At 50.8% G+C, this 21,451-nt stretch overlaps 2 protein-coding genes across 3 annotated transcripts; both read left to right on the top strand.

The window, feature by feature from the left end:
* Positions 1 to 633: 633 nt before the first annotated feature.
* KNSTRN (kinetochore localized astrin (SPAG5) binding protein) lies at positions 634 to 5,187 on the top strand. Its single transcript, XM_027749320.2, has 8 exons — positions 634 to 739; positions 1,680 to 1,815; positions 1,958 to 2,014; positions 2,242 to 2,341; positions 3,662 to 3,776; positions 4,071 to 4,132; positions 4,256 to 4,330; positions 4,898 to 5,187. Exons 1-8 carry the CDS (start codon positions 676 to 678, stop codon positions 5,027 to 5,029), a joined length of 741 nt encoding a protein of 246 aa, XP_027605121.1. The 5' UTR covers positions 634 to 675; the 3' UTR covers positions 5,030 to 5,187.
* IVD (isovaleryl-CoA dehydrogenase) lies at positions 5,026 to 19,582 on the top strand. 2 transcript variants are annotated; one of them, XM_027749319.2, is made up of 12 exons: positions 5,026 to 5,395; positions 7,173 to 7,262; positions 8,571 to 8,622; positions 11,221 to 11,390; positions 12,804 to 12,897; positions 13,159 to 13,295; positions 13,796 to 13,892; positions 14,987 to 15,080; positions 16,021 to 16,102; positions 16,534 to 16,638; positions 17,205 to 17,277; positions 17,363 to 19,582. In XM_027749319.2, the coding sequence occupies exons 1-12, from the start codon at positions 5,033 to 5,035 to the stop codon at positions 17,494 to 17,496; spliced, it is 1,491 nt and encodes a 496-aa protein (XP_027605120.2). In that variant the 5' UTR covers positions 5,026 to 5,032; the 3' UTR covers positions 17,497 to 19,582. The 2 variants fall into 2 exon arrangements, with proteins under 2 accessions (XP_027605120.2, XP_039242039.1); XM_039386105.1 differs by lacking the exon at positions 5,026 to 5,395 and adding an exon at positions 5,439 to 5,919.
* Positions 19,583 to 21,451: the final 1,869 nt, after the last annotated feature.

Consider the following 21,451-nt stretch of genomic DNA (forward strand, 5'->3'; position numbering starts at 1 on the left):
CAGCTTTCCCTGAGGGAAAGAGCCTCTCGCGGGGCTGGGGGACCCGCCGTGGCTGCGGCGCCTTCCCTGAGGGAGAGGGCACCATGCTTCCCATTGCTGTCTGGAGGGATTTCCCACGCGTTATAAAAACCACCTTATAAAAACCACCACGTTATAAAAAAGCACCGCAAATGTCTCTTAAGTCGAGAAACGTTTTCTACAGATGCCTCCTTTCACCTCACAGCACTGCAGGGCGATTTCAGTACCTCACACGGAAGAGTCAGCACCGGCGCCCTCAGTGCCCTGATGCCTTCACGTCCACGCAGTCCACTCGAATCCCCCGCACAGCTCGGGATTCTCCCGGCCTCGAGTGCCCGAAGTAGAGGGCGAGGCAGCAGGAGGCAGCGAACGAAGGGAAGAATTAGCGCTCGGGCTGTTCCCCGCAGGGAAGGAGCCTCGCACGGAGCCAAAGGACCCTTCGCTGAGGGCGGGGTGCGTGAGGCAAAAAAGGGCGCGAAACGGAGGGCGGGGGCGCGCGCCGCTCCCGCCTCGCGCCCCCTCAGCGGCGCCCCGCGCCGCGCGCCCCAACGGCCACGCGCCCTCCCGCTCCCCCTCCCCCGCGCATGCGCGGGGCCGCCCAACGGTCGCGGCGCGCGCGGTTCCGAGGGCGGCGGCGGCTGAGGGGGAGCGGCCGCCATGGACGGGGAGCCCTCCCGCATCCCCGTGTACGGCGGCACACACCGCCCCGCGCCGCCCGCAGGTACGTGCCGGGCACCGCGGGGGCACCGGCGGGCACGGCCGGGGGGGGGTGGGGGGGTTAGGCCGGGGGACGGGGCGGTGGGCGGCACGCCACACCTTCGTGGAGCTGCGGCTCTGCCTGCCCCGTGATGGCTGCTCCAAAATCTAGTGATAAGCTTTTTTCACCACTGTTCTGCCCGTCTTTAGCGCATAGGTTAACGCTTTTTGGCTTTCCCGCCGTGTGTATTCCCCGCCCGCTGAAGGCGGCGGCCCGTGCACGTGAAAGATGCTCCCTCCAGTCTCGTGCTTTTATAGATCTTTTAATGCTATTTAGGGACTTTAGGAACGTGGGACACCCGGGCTTAGCGTTAAAGTCAGGGGAGCTGGGCTGTATCGATGGAAACTGCATGTAAATGTGCTCGTGGATGTGTTATTGGGAATATACTGAAATTCGGGGAGAAAACAAACCGTGTGAACCAAGCTTATACACTCAAGCAGCTGCAATTTAAGAGAAGTAAACCACGTAGAAAGCTAGTTCTCTGTAATGCTATTTTAGTAGCTATCTGCTCATAATGAACTGGAGTATGAAGGTCTCTGAACAGAGTTTTGAGTGGGCTGTGTTTGTTTTGTATCCAGTGTTGAACTGCATTGCTTGTAACCCTGTGGCATGTTGAATGATGTATGAGATTTTTATTATCACATCTATATTATCACTTTCACCCTTTCTCTCATTCATTCAAGCCTGGTAATTATGTTTTAACACTGTCTATACTGACCTATCGGTGGCTTGTTCTGAACACTTAATCCTGGGTAAAGTTTGAAGGCTGCTCTTAGTTGTTTCTACCTTAAAGTCTCTATTTGAGCCAAATATAACTTTGATTTTCCTCAAATTGAAGGTTTGAGAGACCCTAAGGAGGTCTTTTCCAGACTGGAGCGTTTTCACTGGTGTGATTTTCTTGCAGAAACACAAGTGACCTTTCCTTCAAAGAAAGGTCACTGCACCACCAAAGCATCAGAGCCGGAGTTCAGCAAGGATCCCAACTTTAACTTTGTCTCAAACCTTCCAGCGGATGGTGTCTTCAAGGCTGGGAACCAAGGGTAAATAAAAGCAAAATATCGATGGATTTCTTTGGTAGATGTCCCAAAGATGGCTTATTTTTGCAGACTTTGTCAGACTAACAGACTTGGTCTGCAGCAGCACAGTGGTCTTCTGCTAACTGTATTTTATCCGTCTTTTAAGGTTGCTGAAATCTGCCAAGAAAGGGGAGCAGTTTTCCAGGAAGACAGCGACAAGAGGGTACGTTTCCTCCCCTCTCTGTGAGCTTCCCTCATGCCGTGGTGTAACCCAGGGAGGGTTACAATGAGCTCTCACCCACGTGCAGCTTTCCTGCCAAGTTTGCTGGTCAAATCTGTTGGTCAGGAGCAAAAGCAAATGCTGCTGAAAGGGCATGTTTGTGTAAGCAAAAGAAGGTGTGCAAAACTGGTCTTTTTTTGCCCCTAAATCTTTGCTTTTTGACTCTACAGTGCTCTCAACAGATACAAAGTAGAAGCAGAGCTGAAAAGCAAGAATCAGCTGTTGGAAACAGCCAATAAACAGCTACATTCCAGACTAACAGGAGCACAGGTAAGGAAAGCGGGAAAGATGAATAAATCATTGAGTAATTCTTATACTCTGATCCCTACAGGGTCATGTTAAGGATTGTCTTGCTCATTTTCCTGCCTCCATCACAAGTCAGTTGAGTTTGGGTGGGCTGAGCTTTCTCCTCTGGTGTCTGCCAGAAGCTGGGAATCAGCAGAGCTGCAGGTGCTTTGCGATGGAAAATGCATCTAACTCCCTGTGAAATGTTACTAGAGCTCTAATTCCAGTTCAGACTCACTGTGGGAGAATATTTCAAGTTCACAACTAGACACTTGTATGGAATTTTATTAGAACAGCCTTGATATTGCCAGGTGCTTCCTCACTACAGCCAGAGGAACTGTAAATAATCACTTAGTTGCCTGATCTTTTTGTGTCTTTGTATTCCTCTGCAAGTTTTTTTCCCCATCTGCTCGGCACTGGGGAGGCCAAACTGGGAATATTTTGTCTGGTTCTGGGCTCCTAGTACAAAAGAGACATGGATACAATGGAGAGGGTCCAGCAAAGGGCCACAGAGATGATTAAGTGACTGGAGGAAAGGCTGAGAGAGCTGGGACTGTCCAGGGGGTTCTGTTTCAAACAGATTTGACTTTCTGGAATCAAGTTTAGGTTTGAAATTGGAAGTTTCGTCATTACAGTTCACTTTAGGACACATTTAGCACCATTTCTGTCACTCGCAGGAGGCCCCCCCCGGCAACCCCTGGCTGTAAAATCTCACTTTATTTTCTAGTTCTCAATCTGTGAGATGATCCTTCCTCATATCTCACAGCTTGATTTCCTTAAGAGCCTCTGAGACCTCCCATGAAATGTCCCAGAAGCTTTTGACACTGTCAGCTGGATCATCCTTATGCACGTGCTTATTGATTTCTTGGAGAATTGCATTCAGCCTGGGAGGTTGATCAGCTTGTCCAATTGCCTGGTGATACCTGGATTGTGTAGGGAATAATGCCATGGCTTAAAAAAAATGTGATCCCCTTTTCTTCTGAATGTTTACATGCTCCTCAATGCACGAATTATTTATATAAATGAGGGAGCAAAAGAGAAGATCCAGGACTGCCTAAGAGGAATTTCTCTTAGGATCAAATTTTGCTAGTAATTGGTGTGATGTGGGGATGTGGTAGATGTATTTAATCCTGTCAGGAAGCAGGAGCAAGGGTGTGCAGCACCTAATCTGCTGTGGTGGTGGAGACAAAAGGGCAAGGTGGTGCCAGAGCAGCACTTGTTAAGCTGTTCATGTCAGTACTGCTGACCAAGGACAAGGACATCTCCTTGGAAGCTTGCTTCCCTCACAACCTGTGTTCATGGCAGAGCACTGTCAAGGAGTTGAAGGAGAAGAATGACAGCCTGGGCCAAGAAGTTGAGAAGCTCAAGAAGTTTCAGGAGACTTGCATGGTGATTTTAGAGAGCAGGAACATTGATCCTGGTAAGGACTCTGTGCTTCACTCACATCCTGGTACTCATTCTTCAGAATGTTTTCTTCATTCTCCTGTTGTGACTGTTCATTAGACATTTGGGCTGTGCTTCCTTGTTAAAGGAATGCTGATGGAACCCCATGCCTTTTGTGGCTTAAGAGAAAAAGCTGCTTCCTGCAGTAGGCCTTGTCCTGGATAAACTAACTTAGTTGTTCTTGCTGTAGAAAGTTACTTTGAAAAGCTGTTTGTTCTTACAAACACAAAATCTGTGTATTAGAGGTTCTCTAATGCGTCTCCTAAATTAGTTACAGGCAGCAACATTTTGGAGCAGGAAAAGGAGACCCAGGAATGCCAGGAACAGACAATGGTAAGAAAGGTCTGAAATGGGCTTTGAGAGGTCTGTGTGTCTCTGCCCTTCCTTCCTGATGCTGAAACATCTGCTGGGACTCATGTTTGTTTGCATTATATTAAAAATTATTTTCCTCTTCAGCTGTTAACTGAGAAGCTCATAGAAGAGCTGAGGCTGTTTAACCAAACCTTGGCAGAAGAGAAGGAGGTGCATCAGGTGAGACTGTCACTGACTCAACCAGGCAACGAGCAGTAGGTGCTCAGCGAGGTTATTTTGCTCCTCTTTTCTCCACATGAACTAGATGAAAACCTGTAGTATTCATTTTTTGATATAAATATGTTAAGGAAACTGTGCTACTCCTCTTCTAAATAGAGGAGGCTGCCAGTGTGGTTGTTACTCTGGAATTCAGAGGATCTGATGTAACTTGGAAGCTGTTGCAGAGCAGTGACCTTGGGTAGTCTCTCAGGAGCTGGGAAGGGTGCAAGCACAAGTGGCTTCAATACTTATCTATACACAGACCAAAATAGTCATTGAATTACAGCTCTACAGTCCTTGGGAAAAGACTTAACAGCTACTTCATTGATTAGCTCTTACATGAGACTTGCTAAATTTTGGTTGCAGGTAAATTGATATTTTCCTCCAGCAACCAAGGTAAAGAATGCCACACTAAGCCTAGTTTAGGGGGAAGGGCTCAGATCTTTGGCTGGAGCTGCTTTAGGACGTGGTTTTGCTGTTCCTTCCTCTGCTGTTGGTAACACGGGGTGTGCACTGACTCCTCCACAGGCAGGGATGGACATGTGGAAATCAGCAGAGGAGGAGAGCCAGCAGTCCCTGGAGAACCATTCCTCCTTCCAAGCAGAAATCGAGGAACACACAGCAACACTCAATGAGCTGGAGCACCTCCTGGCGATGTGAGGCATGAGGACGGACTGGACTGGGGTTCTGGGGGTTGTGTTTGCTGTTGTACCCCTGGTTCAGTGGTCCCTGCCCCGCGGCGGGGCCGCAGCAGCCGCGCTGGCTGGATTCCCGCGTGTCCCGTCGGTACTTTGCTCCATTAAAGGTGCAGGACTGTCCTCCGGCCCCTCCCGGGCGGGGAGCGGGGCGGGGCCGCGCGTGCGCGCGGGGTGGCGGCGTGGAGCGGCCATGGCGGCGGCGGTGCTGGGGCGGGCGGTGGGCCGTGCGAGGCGGCCGCGGGCGGCGCTGGCGGCGGTGCTGCGGCGGGGCGGCGCGGGGCTGGCGGTGGACGACACGGTGAACGGGCTGAGCGCCGAGCAGCGCCAGGTACGGGCTGAACGCGGAGCAGCGCCGGGTACCGGCCGGGCCGGGCCGGGCCGGAGATCCGCGCCCGGGGGGTGTGGCAGGCCCGGCGCGCGCCCATTGGCCGCAAGCGGCGGGCACCGGCCAATCGCCGTGCGCGCAGGGGGGGGCGCGGCGCTCGGCACTGGCGCGCCCCGGACACATGGCCCGCCCGGGACACCTTTCCCGCCCGGAGCACCTGCTCTCCTCGCCATGGAACTCCGCCCCGACCAGGCAAACGGCCGCTGCGCCCACGCTGGGCCTCCTGCATCGGGAGTCGTCTCCAGAAACGTGATCACCGAAGGAACAAATCGCTTGGGTCTCATCAGATCCTCTCAAAAGAAGAGTTGCAGCTCTCCCAGCCTGTTCTGCCCAACGGAGCACCTAAAGATTTAGGATAATAGTTCTTAGACCTCATCACAGTCTACAGCTCCCTCCCAGTGGGCAGCACCAAACTCTGCCCTGGTGACCAGTGACAGAACCCAGGGAACAGCTGGAGCTGTGCCAAGGGAGGTTTAGGCTGGGTATTGGGAAAAGGTTCTTCCCCCAGAGGGTGGTTGGGCACTGAACAGGCTCCCCTCCCCAGGGCAGTGTTTGTGGCCCCAAGGCTGCCAGAGCTCAAGGAGCATTTGGACAACACCTTCAGGCACAGGGTAGGATTATTGGGGTGTCCTGTGCAGGGCCAGGAGTTGGACTTTAATGCTTGGGGGTCCCTGCCAACTCAGCATATTCTTTGTTCTGTGTCTAATGTGCTTTTGGGGGTTCTTTTAACTTTTTAAATCCATCAATGGGGAGAAAGCTTGTTTGGTGGTACTGGAATCCATGTGGCCATGGAAATTTAGCATATCTCTTTATTGTAAGAAAGAGAATGCTTCGGTTGCAGGGCTCAGAGAAAGGCAGGGAAGTCTGGGCATATTTTGGTTTGTTGCTCCTGCTTCTTGTACAGGTTCTGGTTAAACAGCAGCACAGGGTTTCAATCTCTAAAACCGTTCCTTCACCAGTGTTAATTTGTGAGAATAAAGAACCAAAAAAGGTAAAAAAGGGATCATTAAATTCTGCCATAATATACAGATAAAAGTTTTAAATCTTTGTATTAAAGACACTTCATTATTGAAGTGTGTATAATTTCTTGGTATGTGTATAGACTTCTGCAGAACACATGTATATATTCAAGTGTATTTATGTATATAATTCAAGTATGTATTTAAGGTTTAGAAAAAAGATTTTGAGTTTTTTAACCCTTGGATCAATGAACATACCTGGCTCTATCAATTATGCCCTCTGTAGAAAATAGTAGGATAGATAATGGAATTCCAGTTTCATACATGGACACATTTTAATGAGCATCTCTAATTACTATAGGCATCTGTAGGTAATTAAATGGCACTATAATGAGCCAGTGTTTGGGGTTAGCACCTTACAAGTGCAGTTCATCTGCTTTCAAAGTTCCCTGCCCAAAAACATGCCCCAAAACCCCAGTGCAGGCAGGAGTTCAGGAACATTCTCTCCTGTTGGGGTGAGGTTAAGGTAAATGCTGAGATGAACTTAAGTATTTCAGCTCCTTTTTAAAAGACTAAAACCAATGACCCTTTTATGGGGTATTCCAGCCAGTAAACTGAGCTGTGGATTTCCTTATGGTCTGGTACTTCTGGGTTTGGGATGCTGGAGTTGCCTGGCAGGGGAATGTTGGCAGGACCTGTGGGAAGATGAGGATGTATTGATGAGATGTAATATGTGTGTTTTTCCTCCCCTCTTCTCCCAGCTTAGACAGACCATGACAAAGTTCTGCCAAGAGCATTTGGCTCCAAAGGCTCAACAGATTGACCAGGAGAATGAATTCAAAGGCATGCGGGCAAGTATTCCATGTGTATGTCTGGAAAAGGGGGTTCTTGGATCTGCACCTTAGTCCAGACAATCCCAGTGCACACCACAGGAACATGGCATTAGCTTTTCAAACTTAAAAGCCACAGAGAACCTTTTTATGATTTCCACTTTTATCGTTTTTTTACCAATTTTCAGCACCCTGGGGCAGAACCCAGGGGTAATAATAAAAAATACAGATAATGGTCTTGTTGAGGTTCTTACCATGGGGTTTCTGCTTGGCTCTGTTCAGGCTTCTTCCCCACCACGTGCTTTGGTTTTCCTGGCTCAGTCCCTCTCTTGGACATGAGTTTCCTCTCAGACTTGTGAAAACATTTGTGTGCAAATGCCGAGACGTGGGGTTTGAGTGTCCAGCTGAAACTTGCCTTCCTCATAAACCCGACGAGTTCTGCGCCACGGGGTGCTTTGACTGATGGAAACAAGAGATCTGACTGTTGGTTTTCATAAGCTCCACAAGACTCAAAAAGCTCTAAACGTGTGCCAGGATTTCCCAGAGTTCTCACGTTGACATTTCCAGGGATATATGTGTGGCTTCGAAGTGAAGTGTGTAAATTTACCCTGGCACTCCAGGTGTCATCCAGACCTGTTGAATTATACTTTTTGGATTCTCTGGAGATTACTCCTGATAATTATCTTAATTGCTGGACACAGAGGCCATGTGGGGAGAGCTCCCCTGGGTGTCCATTGTGTAGCACAGGAAAGGAGCAGCAGGGAGATGGTCCCACCAGGATACGTGTGGTCCTCGGTGGCAAGGACCATCCTTTCCTACTATGTTACATCGTGGCTGTAACATTCCTGTTTTTTAATCTCTCCCAAGGAGGCTTCCTTGCCTTTAGTTGCCAGTTCCCGTTGTACTGGAAGAAGAATAGAGAAAAAACACTGGAAGAAGTGATTTTAAAGTACCATCTCACAGCAGCTCTTCCTATTTCCAGGGTTTTAGTCATGGACAACTTATGCTATCTCACTGAAATTTTACTTAAAGTGAGCAAAGATTCGCATCTTGGGAGTTGTCTTTCCAGAAGTAATTTTAACCCTGTGAATATTCACTGAATTCCACCAGCTCCTCCCATGTGTAGCACAACCAGTGTCCTCAGGCCTGTGTGAGTTCTCAGCCCCAGGGCTGGAGCTGCACTGCGGGAGCGACAGGTATCCATGGATTTACCGCATTCCTGTGATGTCCCGGGGACAAACTGATGTTTCCAGTGAGCTCCCTGGGGAAACTTTTTATGCTGATGCCCTGACTGCAAGTGTGGCCTCATTCCTTGTTCTGTGTTTGTAGGACTTTTGGAAGAAACTTGGAGAACTGGGAGTTCTGGGGATCACAGCTCCTGGTAAGTCTGTTCCTACCTTTTACCTCCTGCTGGGAGAGACCACTTAAACTCTCGCTTTCCAGTCCATAACAGCCTTGTCTCTGATGTGACATCCATTCTATCCCGTCACTGTGTCTTTAAAAAAACTTTCCAAACTGTTGTTATCCTTCTCTGGGTCCAAATCCTTTTTCCTTGTCAGGCTTCTGGATGGTTACAGCATGGCCTGTCACCATTTAAAAGCACTGCTCAGAAATGGTTTCTCCAGGTGTAACGTGTGCACCTCAAACACGTTTGTGCATTTCTGATACGAAGCAAGGTTGGAAGAAGGAGAGCTAGAGGTAAAAGGATCCATGAACAAGCGTTCATTTGTAATGGGAGAAGTTAAAGGGTCTAAACTAATGCTCTGAAAAGGTGAGATAACTAATGGAGAGCTGACCACAGCCAGAAGAAAATGAGGGTAAATCTTACTGAGCCCTGTCCAGGTCAGTGCAAGTGTTCTAATGAATGTTACAGATGAGTGTGGTCATGCTGAAAGCAGGGCAGGGGAATGAGAAGCCCTGAGTGGAGAAAAGAGGCTGATGGGGCCCTTCTTTCCCAGTGGACAAGTCTGTTTTCTAGATGTGGCTGTGCAAAGGCCTCTGCAGGATCCAGGTGAATAGCAATGTCAAAATAATGCCTCTGCCCCTCTCAGTGCTAGAAGACTCTGCATTTCTGATTTCTCTCCCTTTCCTCTTCCCCATTTACTGCTGCTCCTGGTTTTTCTCCCTCTTCCCTTCTTTTTCCTCTGATGTTGTGCCCGAGGCTTACAGCAGTTTCCCACATTATCAGTGAGCCATCCCCTCATGAGTCCTGTCCTTTATCTCAAAGGTTTACCTCTCAAACCCTCCTACACCCAGGATTTTCCACCTTGTTTTGGATTGTGGACTTGTGTGATTCTTTATTGACGTCAGGTATGTTGGAGGAGGTGGAGCCTGGGATTTAGGATGTGGAGATGGGCATACACAATTAAATATTTGGGCACTGGTGGATCAAACCTATTAAAGAAGCATTTTGAATAAGTGCTGTTTGTTTTCTTCTGAAAACTGAGAAAGCTGTGTTGTTTGTGATTTCCCATTTATTTTGTGAAGTGCTAAGAAATGTAAGTATGTACTTACCACAGAACACTAATACAGGTATGTCATGTATACAGAGTATACATTCTAAATCACACCATGGCTTCTGCTACATGAAGAGGAGTCTGGCAGGATCATTTTCCTGTTCCTCTTGCAGGGCAAAGCAATCCTGCATCAGGACTGCTCACAGTTGAGCAGTTTGCCTCTCATGAGGCAAAAGCACCAAATCCAGCCATTTCATAGGAATTAATAGAAAACTCTCTTGTTTTGGCATATATGACAAACTGTTAGCCCCATCTTTTAGGATATGGATAGCAAACCCCTGCACTCTGGTTTGTGGTAGAGAGAGGAGATTCCAGAGGATGAAGAGCCCTGCAGATAAAGGCAGGAGTCGAAACGAGTCGAGTGGGAGGAAAGGCTGCACGTGGTGCCAGTGGCTGTGGGGTTCATTTGAGGGATTTGAGACCTCTCCAAGCTCAGCCCTTTGGTCACCCTGAGCACACAAGACAGATTTGCTCTTACCCCTGTTGCTCTTGTTTGCAGCCCTCACGTTGGTGATGAGTAAGTGTTCCTGGGTTTCCTCCCCCACTGCTGCTCAGTGTTTGTGTCCTGATGTAGCTCTTCCCTTAGCAGTACAACCACTTGCTTCCTACTGTAGAACAAAGCATTTAGGCTGGGAAGGGACTGTATTTGTGTGTAGATAAAGTGTGGTAGGTATATATCTAAATACTTGTGTAGGCTGTTAGTTGCTCGAGGCCATTATGCATTTCTCAGCCTTCTCTTTTTACTGCCTTCCCTCTCCTTGTTCTACTGTGTGACCTTAACCCTTACCACTAGCTTTAGGCGCAGCTCAGTGTGCCCAGCTGGGCTCTCAGTGCTGCTCTGTCTCACTTCATCCTCTCTTGAAATCCACATTTTTGTCACTGGTGAATTATGTATTCCTTGTATAATTCACAGCAGTTACATTTATGCATCATTCTCCTTCTGAATCGGCCACTCATCAAAATTCTGGTGTCCTCCACACTTGTGGGCTCAGAAAAATCCTTAGTGCCCCATTTTTTTAAACAGTTTGAGGAGTCCTCTCTTGTTTGGGGGCAAGCACATGTGGACTTCATAAACCTTGCCTGTGTTCCTTTGTCTGCTCACCTAACAGAGGTTGCTCTTGGTGATTTAACTTTTATGGTCACATGAAGGTTGCACCTGATGATGGCTGACAAGAAGGACTCGTTGTGCAGTGTCAGTATATTTGGGATGTGTCCTTGTGCGTGTCCTGCATATCAACTGTGCTGTACAACTAAATGGTTGATTATGCTGAAGAAATAGTGTCCCTGTGCCTTGAGGATGAGAACTGAGATCCAGAGAGGATGGGGAGAGCCAGCAGCACCCGGCTCGGGGACAGTGACAGTCCCAGAACCGTTCCAAGTGTCCTGGATCTCAGCTGAGGCCGAGCCCAGCCCTGGGCTCTCGTGCACGTGGTGGGTAACGGGAGGTCTTTCCTCTTTCCCAGCGGAATACGGGGGCTCTGCCCTGGGCTACCTGGAGCACGTGCTGGTGATGGAGGAGATCTCGCGTGCGTCGGCGGCCGTGGGGCTCAGCTACGGCGCCCACTCCAACCTGTGCATCAACCAGCTCGTGCGCAACGGCAACGACGCCCAGAAACACAAGTACCTGCCCAAGGTCCGTGGCTGGAGCGGGGGGAAAGCTGGGAAGCAGCTGAGTTTGGGCTGCAGGGGTGGGTGTCTTTCACAGTGTGCGATATCTGAAGCACCAGCGGAATTCAGGCACCAAACCTTGGGGAATACCGAACTTGCCAAACTTCTGTAGCTGGTCAGTTGTTGTCCTGTTAATCCTCACTGACCTCGTTCCATGCCAAGCTCCATGTCTGCAGGTCTGGAGCTATGTTACTAAAAGAGGCTTTGAGGTGGCACTGGTGATATTCTTCCAAGTTCCCAAATTGTTTTGAGATCTCTGAGGTGAAAGCCACTGCTTTCTTATCTTATGATCTCCATTTCTCACTGCCCAAACGCTTGGCTCGTCTGCTAATTAACTACATGTGAAACCCCATCATCATTTGGGGTGTTGATGTTCGTGACTCCAGTGTGTTAAATGAATTTCAGTTTCTAAATGCATGGAAGAGCAATGAGCAAGCACATCGAATGAGCCACTGAGATTATCAGTGAAAGGATCAGCACGAGACACTTGATTTAAGCCGCATGCAAAGTGCAGTGTCACTTCCTCAAAGCACTGTGCACCCTGCAGATGTGTGACCCCGAGCTGCCCTCGTTGCTCAGGTGTATTTTCATGCCTCATTCTCAGCCCCTCCATGAGATGTGCAGCCACTTCGGCTCTGACTTGTCTTGGTTCCTGACAGAGCACTTAGAGGTGCTTCACTAGATTTGAGCAGATCATGAAAACTTCCGTAGTGGTGCGCTGATGGGTTGAATTGGTTGAACATACCTTAGGCATTGAGTCTGCTTTTTAAGGAAAAAATAGAGATCAAAACGGGGAGAGGATGGATAAAAGTACACAGGGAGGGCAAAAAGGCGAGAAGAAAAGGGCAGAATGAAATAACAGTGAAGAGGAAGCAACAGCTCTGCCAGAGCCTGGTGTGAGCAGGCGCAGGAGGAGGGTGTCCATCTGCCATCGTGGGGCGAGTGTGGGGGGACTGGGCTGTGAAAACGTTGTGGACAACTTTTCCAGTCCTTTTCACCCCCTCGTTGGCCTCTTGTGTTCCCCAACTGCTGTTTGTGTAAAAGGGCAGCACAAAGCACAGGCAGGAGCTGGGCAGAGGCATATGGTGCCTGCGTGGTTCTTTGGCACCTTCCTCATGTGTTGTGCAAGCAGGGCTGTGCTTGTCTAGCTCAGGCAGAGCTGAGTCATCTCATCCCACTGGGATGTGGTTCTGTTCCCTGAGCACAGCACGAGGGAGCTCCTGCTCAGGCTGTGCCGGGAACGGCGGCTCTCGGTTTTGTTCCTGCAGAGAACAGTGGCTGTGGGGGTCCAGTGCAGGAAAACAGCCAGGGAGGGTAAAGAGGGAACAAACAACGCTGCTGCTCTCCCCCTTTAGCTTATGGTGGTGTTTTCTTCCAGCTGATCAGCGGGGAGCACATCGGGGCCTTGGCCATGAGCGAGCCCAACGCTGGCTCTGATGTCGTGTCCATGAAGCTGAAAGCAGATAAGAAAGGTGAGGCCTGTCCTGTGCTGCCCAGGGAGGTGGTGCAGTCCCCATCCCTGGAGGTGTCCAAGGAACGACTGGACGTGGCACTCAGTGCTCTGGGCTGGGGGACAAGGTGGGGACGGGGCACAGGTTGGACTTGATGAACTTGGAGGGCTTTTCTGACCTAAATGATTCTGGGATTCTGTGAATCCTGTTTGGGAATACACAGAGTGGGGATATTGGTGTTGCTCTGTTGTGAGCTAACAGATCTCATCTCTTGGCTTGCAGGAGACTACTTTGTTCTGAATGGGAACAAATTCTGGATCACCAACGGGCCGGATGCAGATGTGCTCATTGTTTATGCTAAAACTGACATTACCGCAGTCCCGGCCTCCCGCGGGATCACCGCCTTCATCGTGGAGAGGGTGGGTTCAGCCATTCCCTCAGGTTGTTAAAGCTCAATCCCTCACTGCCTCATTTAAAGCCAGCTGGTTTTCCTTCTAGAGCTGTCAGCCCCGTGCTCAAAGACAAACTACTTTCTGCCTGAAAAATGGAAGAGGAACCTTTAATAAAAGAATATAAAATCTCAGGGATCAGTAAACCTTCTGGTGGACTTAACCTGGTGATTAGAATAGTTCAGTTACTGGCAGAGCTTCATCCCTTGCTGTAGGAGGGGCTGTGTTGGCAACTGTCCAATTCATTTATATAGTATTTATGTGCATTAGAAAATGGGTGCACGAGGTTCACGTAGGGGTTTTTCTCTGCACTTGCACTTAGACCTGTTCTAGGTCCCAGTTCCCTTTGGCTCCCTCCTGGCACCCTGCACATATTCCTGTGGTCAGGGGAATTTCACAGACCTCTCGTGACTTTCCTTAGTCTGTCAGAATTGAGATTCAAACTGTGCTTTTACTGCCTTGACTTTCAGGGAACACCTGGTTTCAGGACAGCCCAGAAGCTGGATAAGCTGGGAATGAGAGGGTCTAATACCTGTGAACTGATCTTTGAAGACTGCAAGATCCCTGGTGAGTCGGGTTCCAGTCGGGGAGGTTTCCTGCCTGATCAGATAAGTTGGATCACTAATTACACCCATGTTCAGCCTGTGACCCAGAGGGCTTTGCAGATCTTATCTGCCTCCAAGGGAGCTGGTGGAACTGGAAGTGCAATCTGCTGGATTGCAGGGAGGGAGCACATCCCTTGTCAGGTCACTGCTGTTTCGGCCTCATGGACCCACCTCTCAACCACTGCTTCTCCAAAGCCTCACTGAGGCTTCCCAAGAAGCTTGTTCCCATTAGAGCTCCCATCTCATATGTGGGTGAGCTGCTTTTCCTGGAAGGTTGTGTCGCTGGAGACTCTCCAACAGGCTTTTGGGTTGCCTGTAACATGGAGTTCTTTTGAGGTCAGGGCCTGAAAATGGCCATCCTTACCCCACTAGTTAGTACAGCAGAGACCTCTGTAATAGCAGTATTTGTTATGCCAGTGGCTATTTTTGTTGATAGAAAAATTCCAGCCTCTCTAGAGCAAGTGGAGATGTCTTATCCAGAATCATGAAATTCAGGATTGCACATCTGCAGAGCCAGGAGCTCTCCTGCTCCCCATACACCGCCAAAAGCCAAAGTAGAAGAGTTTCAGCTGAAACCTGATGTTTCTAACTATGCTGGATCCCTCCACTCTGAAATGAGGAAGGCCAGTGCCCCAGTCCTCTGATCATCTCCCAGGAATCATCTGCAGGGAGCAGTGTGTTCTCGTGGAAACAGGATTTCCATCTTGTGGTAATGTGGAGAGGCTCATCATTGCAGTGTTGGAAGTGAACACACTTGGCACTCTGGCCATTAGTGCTCCTTCTGATCTTTGGCCTTGGAAGCTGAACCAGTTTGAGGCCATTTCACGTGACTGTAGGATATTCAATCCTTTCTCATAGAATCCCAGACTGGTTTGGGTCAGAAGGGACCTTGAAGGTCATCCCATTCCACCCCGTGCCATGGGCAGGGACACCTCCCACCAGCCCTGGTTGCTCCAAGCCCTGGAGAACACAGGTCCTCAGACAAACACAGGTCCTCAGACAGCAGCTGGGCTGAGTTTTGCACATAAATAATCACTTTTCCTCTGCTCTTTGCAGCTGAAAATGTCTTGGGGGCCCTGAGCAAAGGAGTCTACGTCCTGATGAGTGGATTGGACCTGGAGAGGCTCGTGCTGTCTGGTGGGCCCCTGGGGTAAGGGTCTGTTATCTCTGATGGGCTGTAAGGCCAGAAGGGTCCTTGGGGGCCACCAGGCCCAGTGGGACCCCCTCAGGGGCTGCAGCTCTCAGCAGGATGTGTCTTGGATGGAGAACTGGGATACTGGGGCAGCAGGAGAGAAGAGGCTGGATCAGCCATGGGAATGAAGCGAGGTGCAGAGCAGGCAGGAGCAGGGACATCCTGTGGGGTATCCCAGCCCAAACCAGCACAGGACACCAGCACCGGTGTAGCTGCTCCACTGGACTCTCCTGGAGGGTGCTTTGGAAAAGATTGGTTCCCAGAGGTGGTAAATCTGCCTCAGTCCCCGATTGCTGGCTTGTGTATCCCTCCAGTGTGGATTACTCTGGGAATAACCAGCTCATTTGCATTACTCATTCCTTAAAATCTGACACATTATCCAGAGAGTCACACACTGGTTTGTGCTTCATTTATTCAGTTCTTAAACTCCCCAGTAACTATTTGTACCCCACTCATTTTGTCCTCCCAAGTGGTCTCTCTGGACTAATCCTTATGTGCAAAGACCAACTTCCACAAAGCAGGAGGAAGATTTTTTTTCCCCTCCTTGTTCTTGCCTGTGCTTTTTTTGTGGCATGGGCTGGTATTTCTTGAGTTGGGAGCTCTGGAGATGAGCCAGCACAAACTGTCCTGGCTGTGGTTGTGAGAAAGCTCTCCAAGTCTCAGTCCCTGAATTACAAGGCCAGACCTTATCACAGGATGTCCCAAAGAAGCACCAGGGAGAAATATGGGACCTTTGGATTTTATTCTCAGCCTTGTTTGAGTGGAGCTGTAGGAAGGCAGCAGGGATACCATTTAGCTGTGAGAATCTTATTGCCTTGGGTTATGCCTCCAAAGCTAACTCATTATTAATGAATAGTTCTGCTGTTTCCCTTGTCCTGCATACCTGTGCTTTTCTTAGGCTCATGCAAGCTGTCCTTGACCACGCAATTCCATACCTGCATGTCAGAGAAGCATTTGGACAGAAAATTGGCCACTTCCAGGTGAGGCAGAGGAGGAGTTAGGAATGTTTGTCCTCTTTTCTCTTTAGAATGGGAAGACCAAGAGCTTTGTTGTGGGGAGGGGGGCTTTGCATGGGGTTTGTGCTCGGGCTGCATGATGTGGTGATGGCCCAGTGGAAGGTTCCCAGGCCATGGCAGGGGGATGGAACTGGGTGAGCTTTAAGGTCCCTTCCAATGCAAACAATTCTGGGATTCTGGGATGTGGTGAGAAGGCAAAAGCATCTCTGAGCCTGCTCCCCTCAGGCTGCTGTGGGGGGTGAGGGACTGTGGCCGATATCTGGGAGTCTGTCACTTAAAAGAGCCTCCAGCTCCCTCTTGGCTGCTGGATCTGTGTCCTTTCCCATGTCTAATTTGGGGATGGGTGACCCACTCCCTCTGTTAACTGCTGTGCTGAGTGTGTCCTGTGTGTGCAGCTCATGCAGGGCAAGATGGCAGACATGTACACGCGGCTCATGGCGTGCCGGCAGTACGTCTACAATGTGGCCAAGGCCTGTGACCAGGGTCACTTCAACGCCAAGGTGAGCTCAGCTCCCGCCCAGCCCGGCTGTCCTGGGGCAATTCCTCTGGTCCCAGAGCCCGGCCCACGGGGAGGCTCTCTGCAATGAGCCCTCACAGCCCAAAGGGCCAGTTTCCACTCCCAAATGAAAAGCAAGCCTCCTTCTACAAGGCAACAGCTTTAGCAGCATCAGTAGGTGTTTATTGGAAGTCCAAACACCTCTCCTGGCTGTTGTAAGGGCTGGAGCAGTCGTTGGAGGTGTTGTCACCTCCACAATGCCACCACACCTCTGTCAGAGGAGGAGACTGAGTGTTTAACAGCGGGAGCACAGAGCTCTGCATCCCACATCAACTCACGTCGGTCTCCTGTGGGTTTGATGGGCGTCTGTGAGAGGCCAGCTCCCCTGCTGCTCTCTTGGTCTCTTTTTTTTCCTCTTTCTGTCTTCATGAGTTTTGTGCGGTGACAGGGACACTGCTGCAGCCCCCTGTGCCCTGGGATCGGGTGTTCAGGGTTCTTAGCAGGTGTAGAGTCATGGCAGGGTCAGGGCAGCAGGGGACCCCTCTGCTGACTGTCCCCTGTGTCCCCCAGGACTGCGCCGGGGTGATCCTGTACTCGGCAGAGTGTGCGACGCAGGTGGCTCTGGACGGGATCCAGTGCCTGGGTGAGTCCCTGACCTCGTCTCTCCCGCCCCACCCTCCGCCCCTGGAATGGGGGCCAGGGCTGACGTTGGCTTGTTGTGGGTGCAGGTGGGAACGGCTACATCAACGACTACCCCATGGGGCGGTTCCTGCGCGATGCCAAGCTCTACGAGATCGGGGCGGGCACCAGCGAGGTGCGCAGGCTCATCATCGGCAGGGCCTTCAACGCCACCTTCCAGTAACGGCCCCGGGGCGGGGGCAGCGCCGGCACCACGAGGCCTTGAGCACGAGGCTGGAGCGCACAACTGCTTCCCGCTTGCCATCCTGGCACTGCCACCCACGGACTCCCCTCCGCCCGCTCTGGCAACAAAAGCTGCTGGACTGGGCTGGGACAAAGGAATCAGAGGGTGGCATGGCAGGAAAAGGGTTTTGTCTCGTTGCGATCATCCTGATTCACATTGTTCCTGAGCTGTTGATCCTCAGCATTGCAGGGCCAAGGGTTGTCCCCCCACCAGGACAGGCTGGCAAGGGCTGTGCAGCCACTGCTGAGCACAGAAAGTCCACCCAAAAAAAGCCAAAATGGACAAGGAGGGAGCAATTTTATTCTTTTCCAAAAGTGCCATTAACCAGTTAGCATTTAGCATATTGCCACTGGAAGCTGGAACTTCCCACTGTGCCCTTGCAGAGGGATTAATGCCTTCCATTTTGGGAACTCGACACCAACATCGTGGGGTGGCTGCTCATCAATGCTCAGCATCATCTGTGCACAGGCAGTGTTTTAGGTGCTGGTTCCTAAAGCCTCCTTAAATCCCACATCTGTTTGTTTGCAGAATTCCATTCTATTTGCAGAATTCTTTTCTTATTCCGGCTGCTTCTGGAGGTATTTTGGTGCAGCCCTGAGTCCTTGCTGTGCTGACCAACTGCTCCCACCAAGTCATTCCCTCAGAGGTGCCACCGTCCATCGCTCTGGGGACAATCAGACCTGTATTGTGACATCTGTGGATGAAGCAGGCAGGAGGAGTTGGCTTTTTGGGGTTTTGTTCTCTGAAGGTTGTTGTTTTGGCAAAGCCTGTCCTCACACTCCACCTCCAGCTGGAGCGAGCGCAGGGTGTTTGGGGGTGATCCCAGTGTATATTTTGTACAGCAGATTGAGGTTGATTTGGCTTTGTTAAAGGAAATCGCACAGTGTCCTGCCAGCCTTAAAGAGTGAATCACAGATCAAAATGGGATGCTGGAAATATGATTGAACAGTTAATGAATTAAACAGTTGCCATGTAGGCAAATCCCAGTAGTTTTAACAGAAATCACCTTGAAGTGTGTGTATTTTGTGGTTGTAGTTCACACCTGTCCATACCAGGGGACAGGCTGACACACAATTTTAAAATGCCACAGACTGAAGAAAATTCACTTCTCTCAGTCACCAGGAGTTTATGAAAGTCACAAAGAGCCAGAAAGAGCATCTCAAGTCCTGGTGGCAGCACCTTCTCCCTAAACTTGGTACTTACTCAGCCTCGGTGGGCCTTCACCTGGGAAGCATCCCAGGGTTTAATTTTCAGCCTAAATCTCTGGACAGGGGGTGGACAGAGGTGGCCTGTCAGGAATATCATCCTGAGCTGTACCAAATGCTGTGGAAGTGGACCTTGAGGTGCACATGGGAAACACTCAGTGCACTGTTGTACAGGGCTGTAAGAATTTACTCCCATGACCAGACATTTATGTTTTATCACAGCACAATTCCTGGATCATTGTTAAGATCCATCCCTGCTGGAGGAGCTTCTCCAAGGAGTGTCAGAGCCACAACAGGGTGGTGTGAGATTCAGATTGTTAAAAATAGCTTTTCTAGGTGGAAGGGACCTGGAGATTTTTAAACCTGTCCTCTACCACTGGAGAGGCCTGATTTTAATACACATACTTAATAATGCCTTCACTTTCCAGGCTGATCAGCACCTTGGAGTTGAAGGTAAAATGAATCAATGTCTAAGGGATCACAGGACAGGGGAGGGAGAGATTCATAAATCCTCAGCAGGGTTGTGTTATTCAAATCTCACTCCCTTCCACAGCTGCCTTGGGAAGGGGCTGGAAAGAAGGGGTTGGGAGGGCTTCTTGGGGGAAAAGGGGGTTAATATTTATGCTATACTAATAAAATCAGCTTTTGCTGTGGCCTGTGCTCCTGGAGGGGGTCCCAGCAGAGGGAAGTGCAGGATCTGGTTCTGGTTTCTGAGCTGGCAGCAACGGGTACAGTGTTGCTTTCCCTGCTTATCCCTCTCTGTTTTCCCAACCACAGCTTTCCCCCCTAATTCTCATTTAAAATAAATACATTTACAGTGATCCATGTGGGCTGTGCCTCGGGCCTCCTCTGGAGAGCAGCAGAGCTAACAGGGAACACACAGAGTGCTGTGCCTCTGGACATGATCCAACTGTGTCTGCCATGGATTTGTGATGGAAATTGGCCTGGCCTGACAGCTCTTGGCTGGTGGCAGGGCTGGATGTGCTGCATCTTCCCAGCTTTTCGAGATCCTTACCCTGTGTGCAGCTGGCTGGCCACTGAGCAGAGGAGGCAGGGAGAGCAGAGGGAATTATTCATGAAGGTAACATAATTTATTTCAGCAGTGTGTGATTTGGAAGGAGGGTCAGCAAGTGACAGGAAGAGAGGATGTAACCTCAAGCTGTGCCAGGAGAGGTTCAGGCTCGACATCAGGAAGAATTTCTTCACAGAAAGGGTGGTCAGGCATTGGAAGGGGCTGCCCAGGGAGGTGCGGGAGTCCCCATCCCTGGAAGTGTCCAAGGAACGACTGGACGTGGCACTCAGTGCTCCAGGCTGGGTGACAAGGTGGGCATCAGGCACAGGGTGGACTCCATGGGCTGGGAGGGCCTTTCCAACCTCAGTCATTCTGGGATCTATAAGGAAGTGGCTCATAGCTTGTTGGGAATGCAGAAATGCTGCCTGTGCTGGGGAAGGCAGGAGGGAGAACCTGTGCCCAGCAGAACCTTTCACTGAAGGAGTTCTGAGGTGTTCCCAGGTTCTTTGGCTGTGTGAAGCCCCTGTCCTGCAGCAGCCAGCTCAGTGTCACAGGTTAGCAGTTGATTTATGTGCTTTGGGCACAGGAAGGGCTGGACTGTGTCCTTCTGCCACGGGCGCTGCAGCTCTGCTCTCTTCAGCTTCTCCCGTGCAAGGAGCTGTGGTAAATTCCTCACGCCAGTGCTGTCAGGAACTCGTTTGTAACTTGTTCCTTAATTGATCCCTTTTGCTCCATGAGTCCTCTCTGGAGCTGTTTGCAGGGAAAGCCAACCTGAGGTAGAAAAACTGGGCTCATGGTGAGCTGGGGCACTGCCCATGTTTGATGCAGAAACCTGAGGCAAGTAAAAGATGTAGTGGAGAAGATGGGCTGTGACATCTCTGGGGTCCTGCCTCGTGCTGCCTGGGGCAGAAGGGAGCACAGCTCCTCCAAGCTGTGTCCAAAACTGGAGTTTAGCAGGGGCTGGTGGTGTTGGGGATGCCCACAGTGTGAGGGAGCTGTTTGCTGTATAAACACACCAGGGACTTCTGTGTTAAAACGTGTCTGCGAGGGAAAAGCTGCTGTGGAGGGTCTGGGCCGCAGTGGGGCCGCCTGGGCTTCCAGCCCTTGGGCCTGGGGAGCCACAGCTGGGCTGTGATTACAGCAAACCTCCCTGAGAAAGGTCAAACCACACCAAGAGGTGCAGGATGTGGGAGAGGGCCCCGCGTTTGCGCAGCACCCTGGGCAGGGCAGTGGCTGTCCCTGCTCCTCCACAGCGACCTGGGTGCCGTGCTTTCCCACCCAAAACCCCCTCCTGAGCCCTGCTGGGGCTGCCAGGTGGGATTCCCGGCTGATCTGTGTCACTGCCTGTTCCAGGGGCGGGCAGGACCCCTCAGCCCGTGCTGGGGGCAGTGTGTGCGTGCTCGTGGCTGTGTTTGTGGGGCAGAGGATGCGGTTTCTTGCCTGGGGAGCTGCTCCATGAGGGGAAGTGAGGCTTTGACAACCCGTGGGGAGATGGTGTTTCCCTCCCGTGCTGGGCTCTGAGTGATTTCAGTACAGGGTGACACATAACGAAAGTGTCAGCGAGTCCTGATTTCGCTGTGGGGGGCCGCGCTGGGGCCAAGCCCTGTGGCGGTGCCTGAGCGGCATGTGGCTCATTGCTCCATCCCTGTGGAGGCTCCCGCCTCCCCCCTGCAGCCCA

The sequence above is a fragment of the Pipra filicauda genome, unplaced genomic scaffold, assembly GCF_003945595.2.
Source record: "Pipra filicauda isolate LSUMZ 115617 unplaced genomic scaffold, ASM394559v2 scaffold463_size517996_pilon, whole genome shotgun sequence".
NCBI classification, from domain to species: Eukaryota; Metazoa; Chordata; class Aves; order Passeriformes; family Pipridae; genus Pipra; species Pipra filicauda.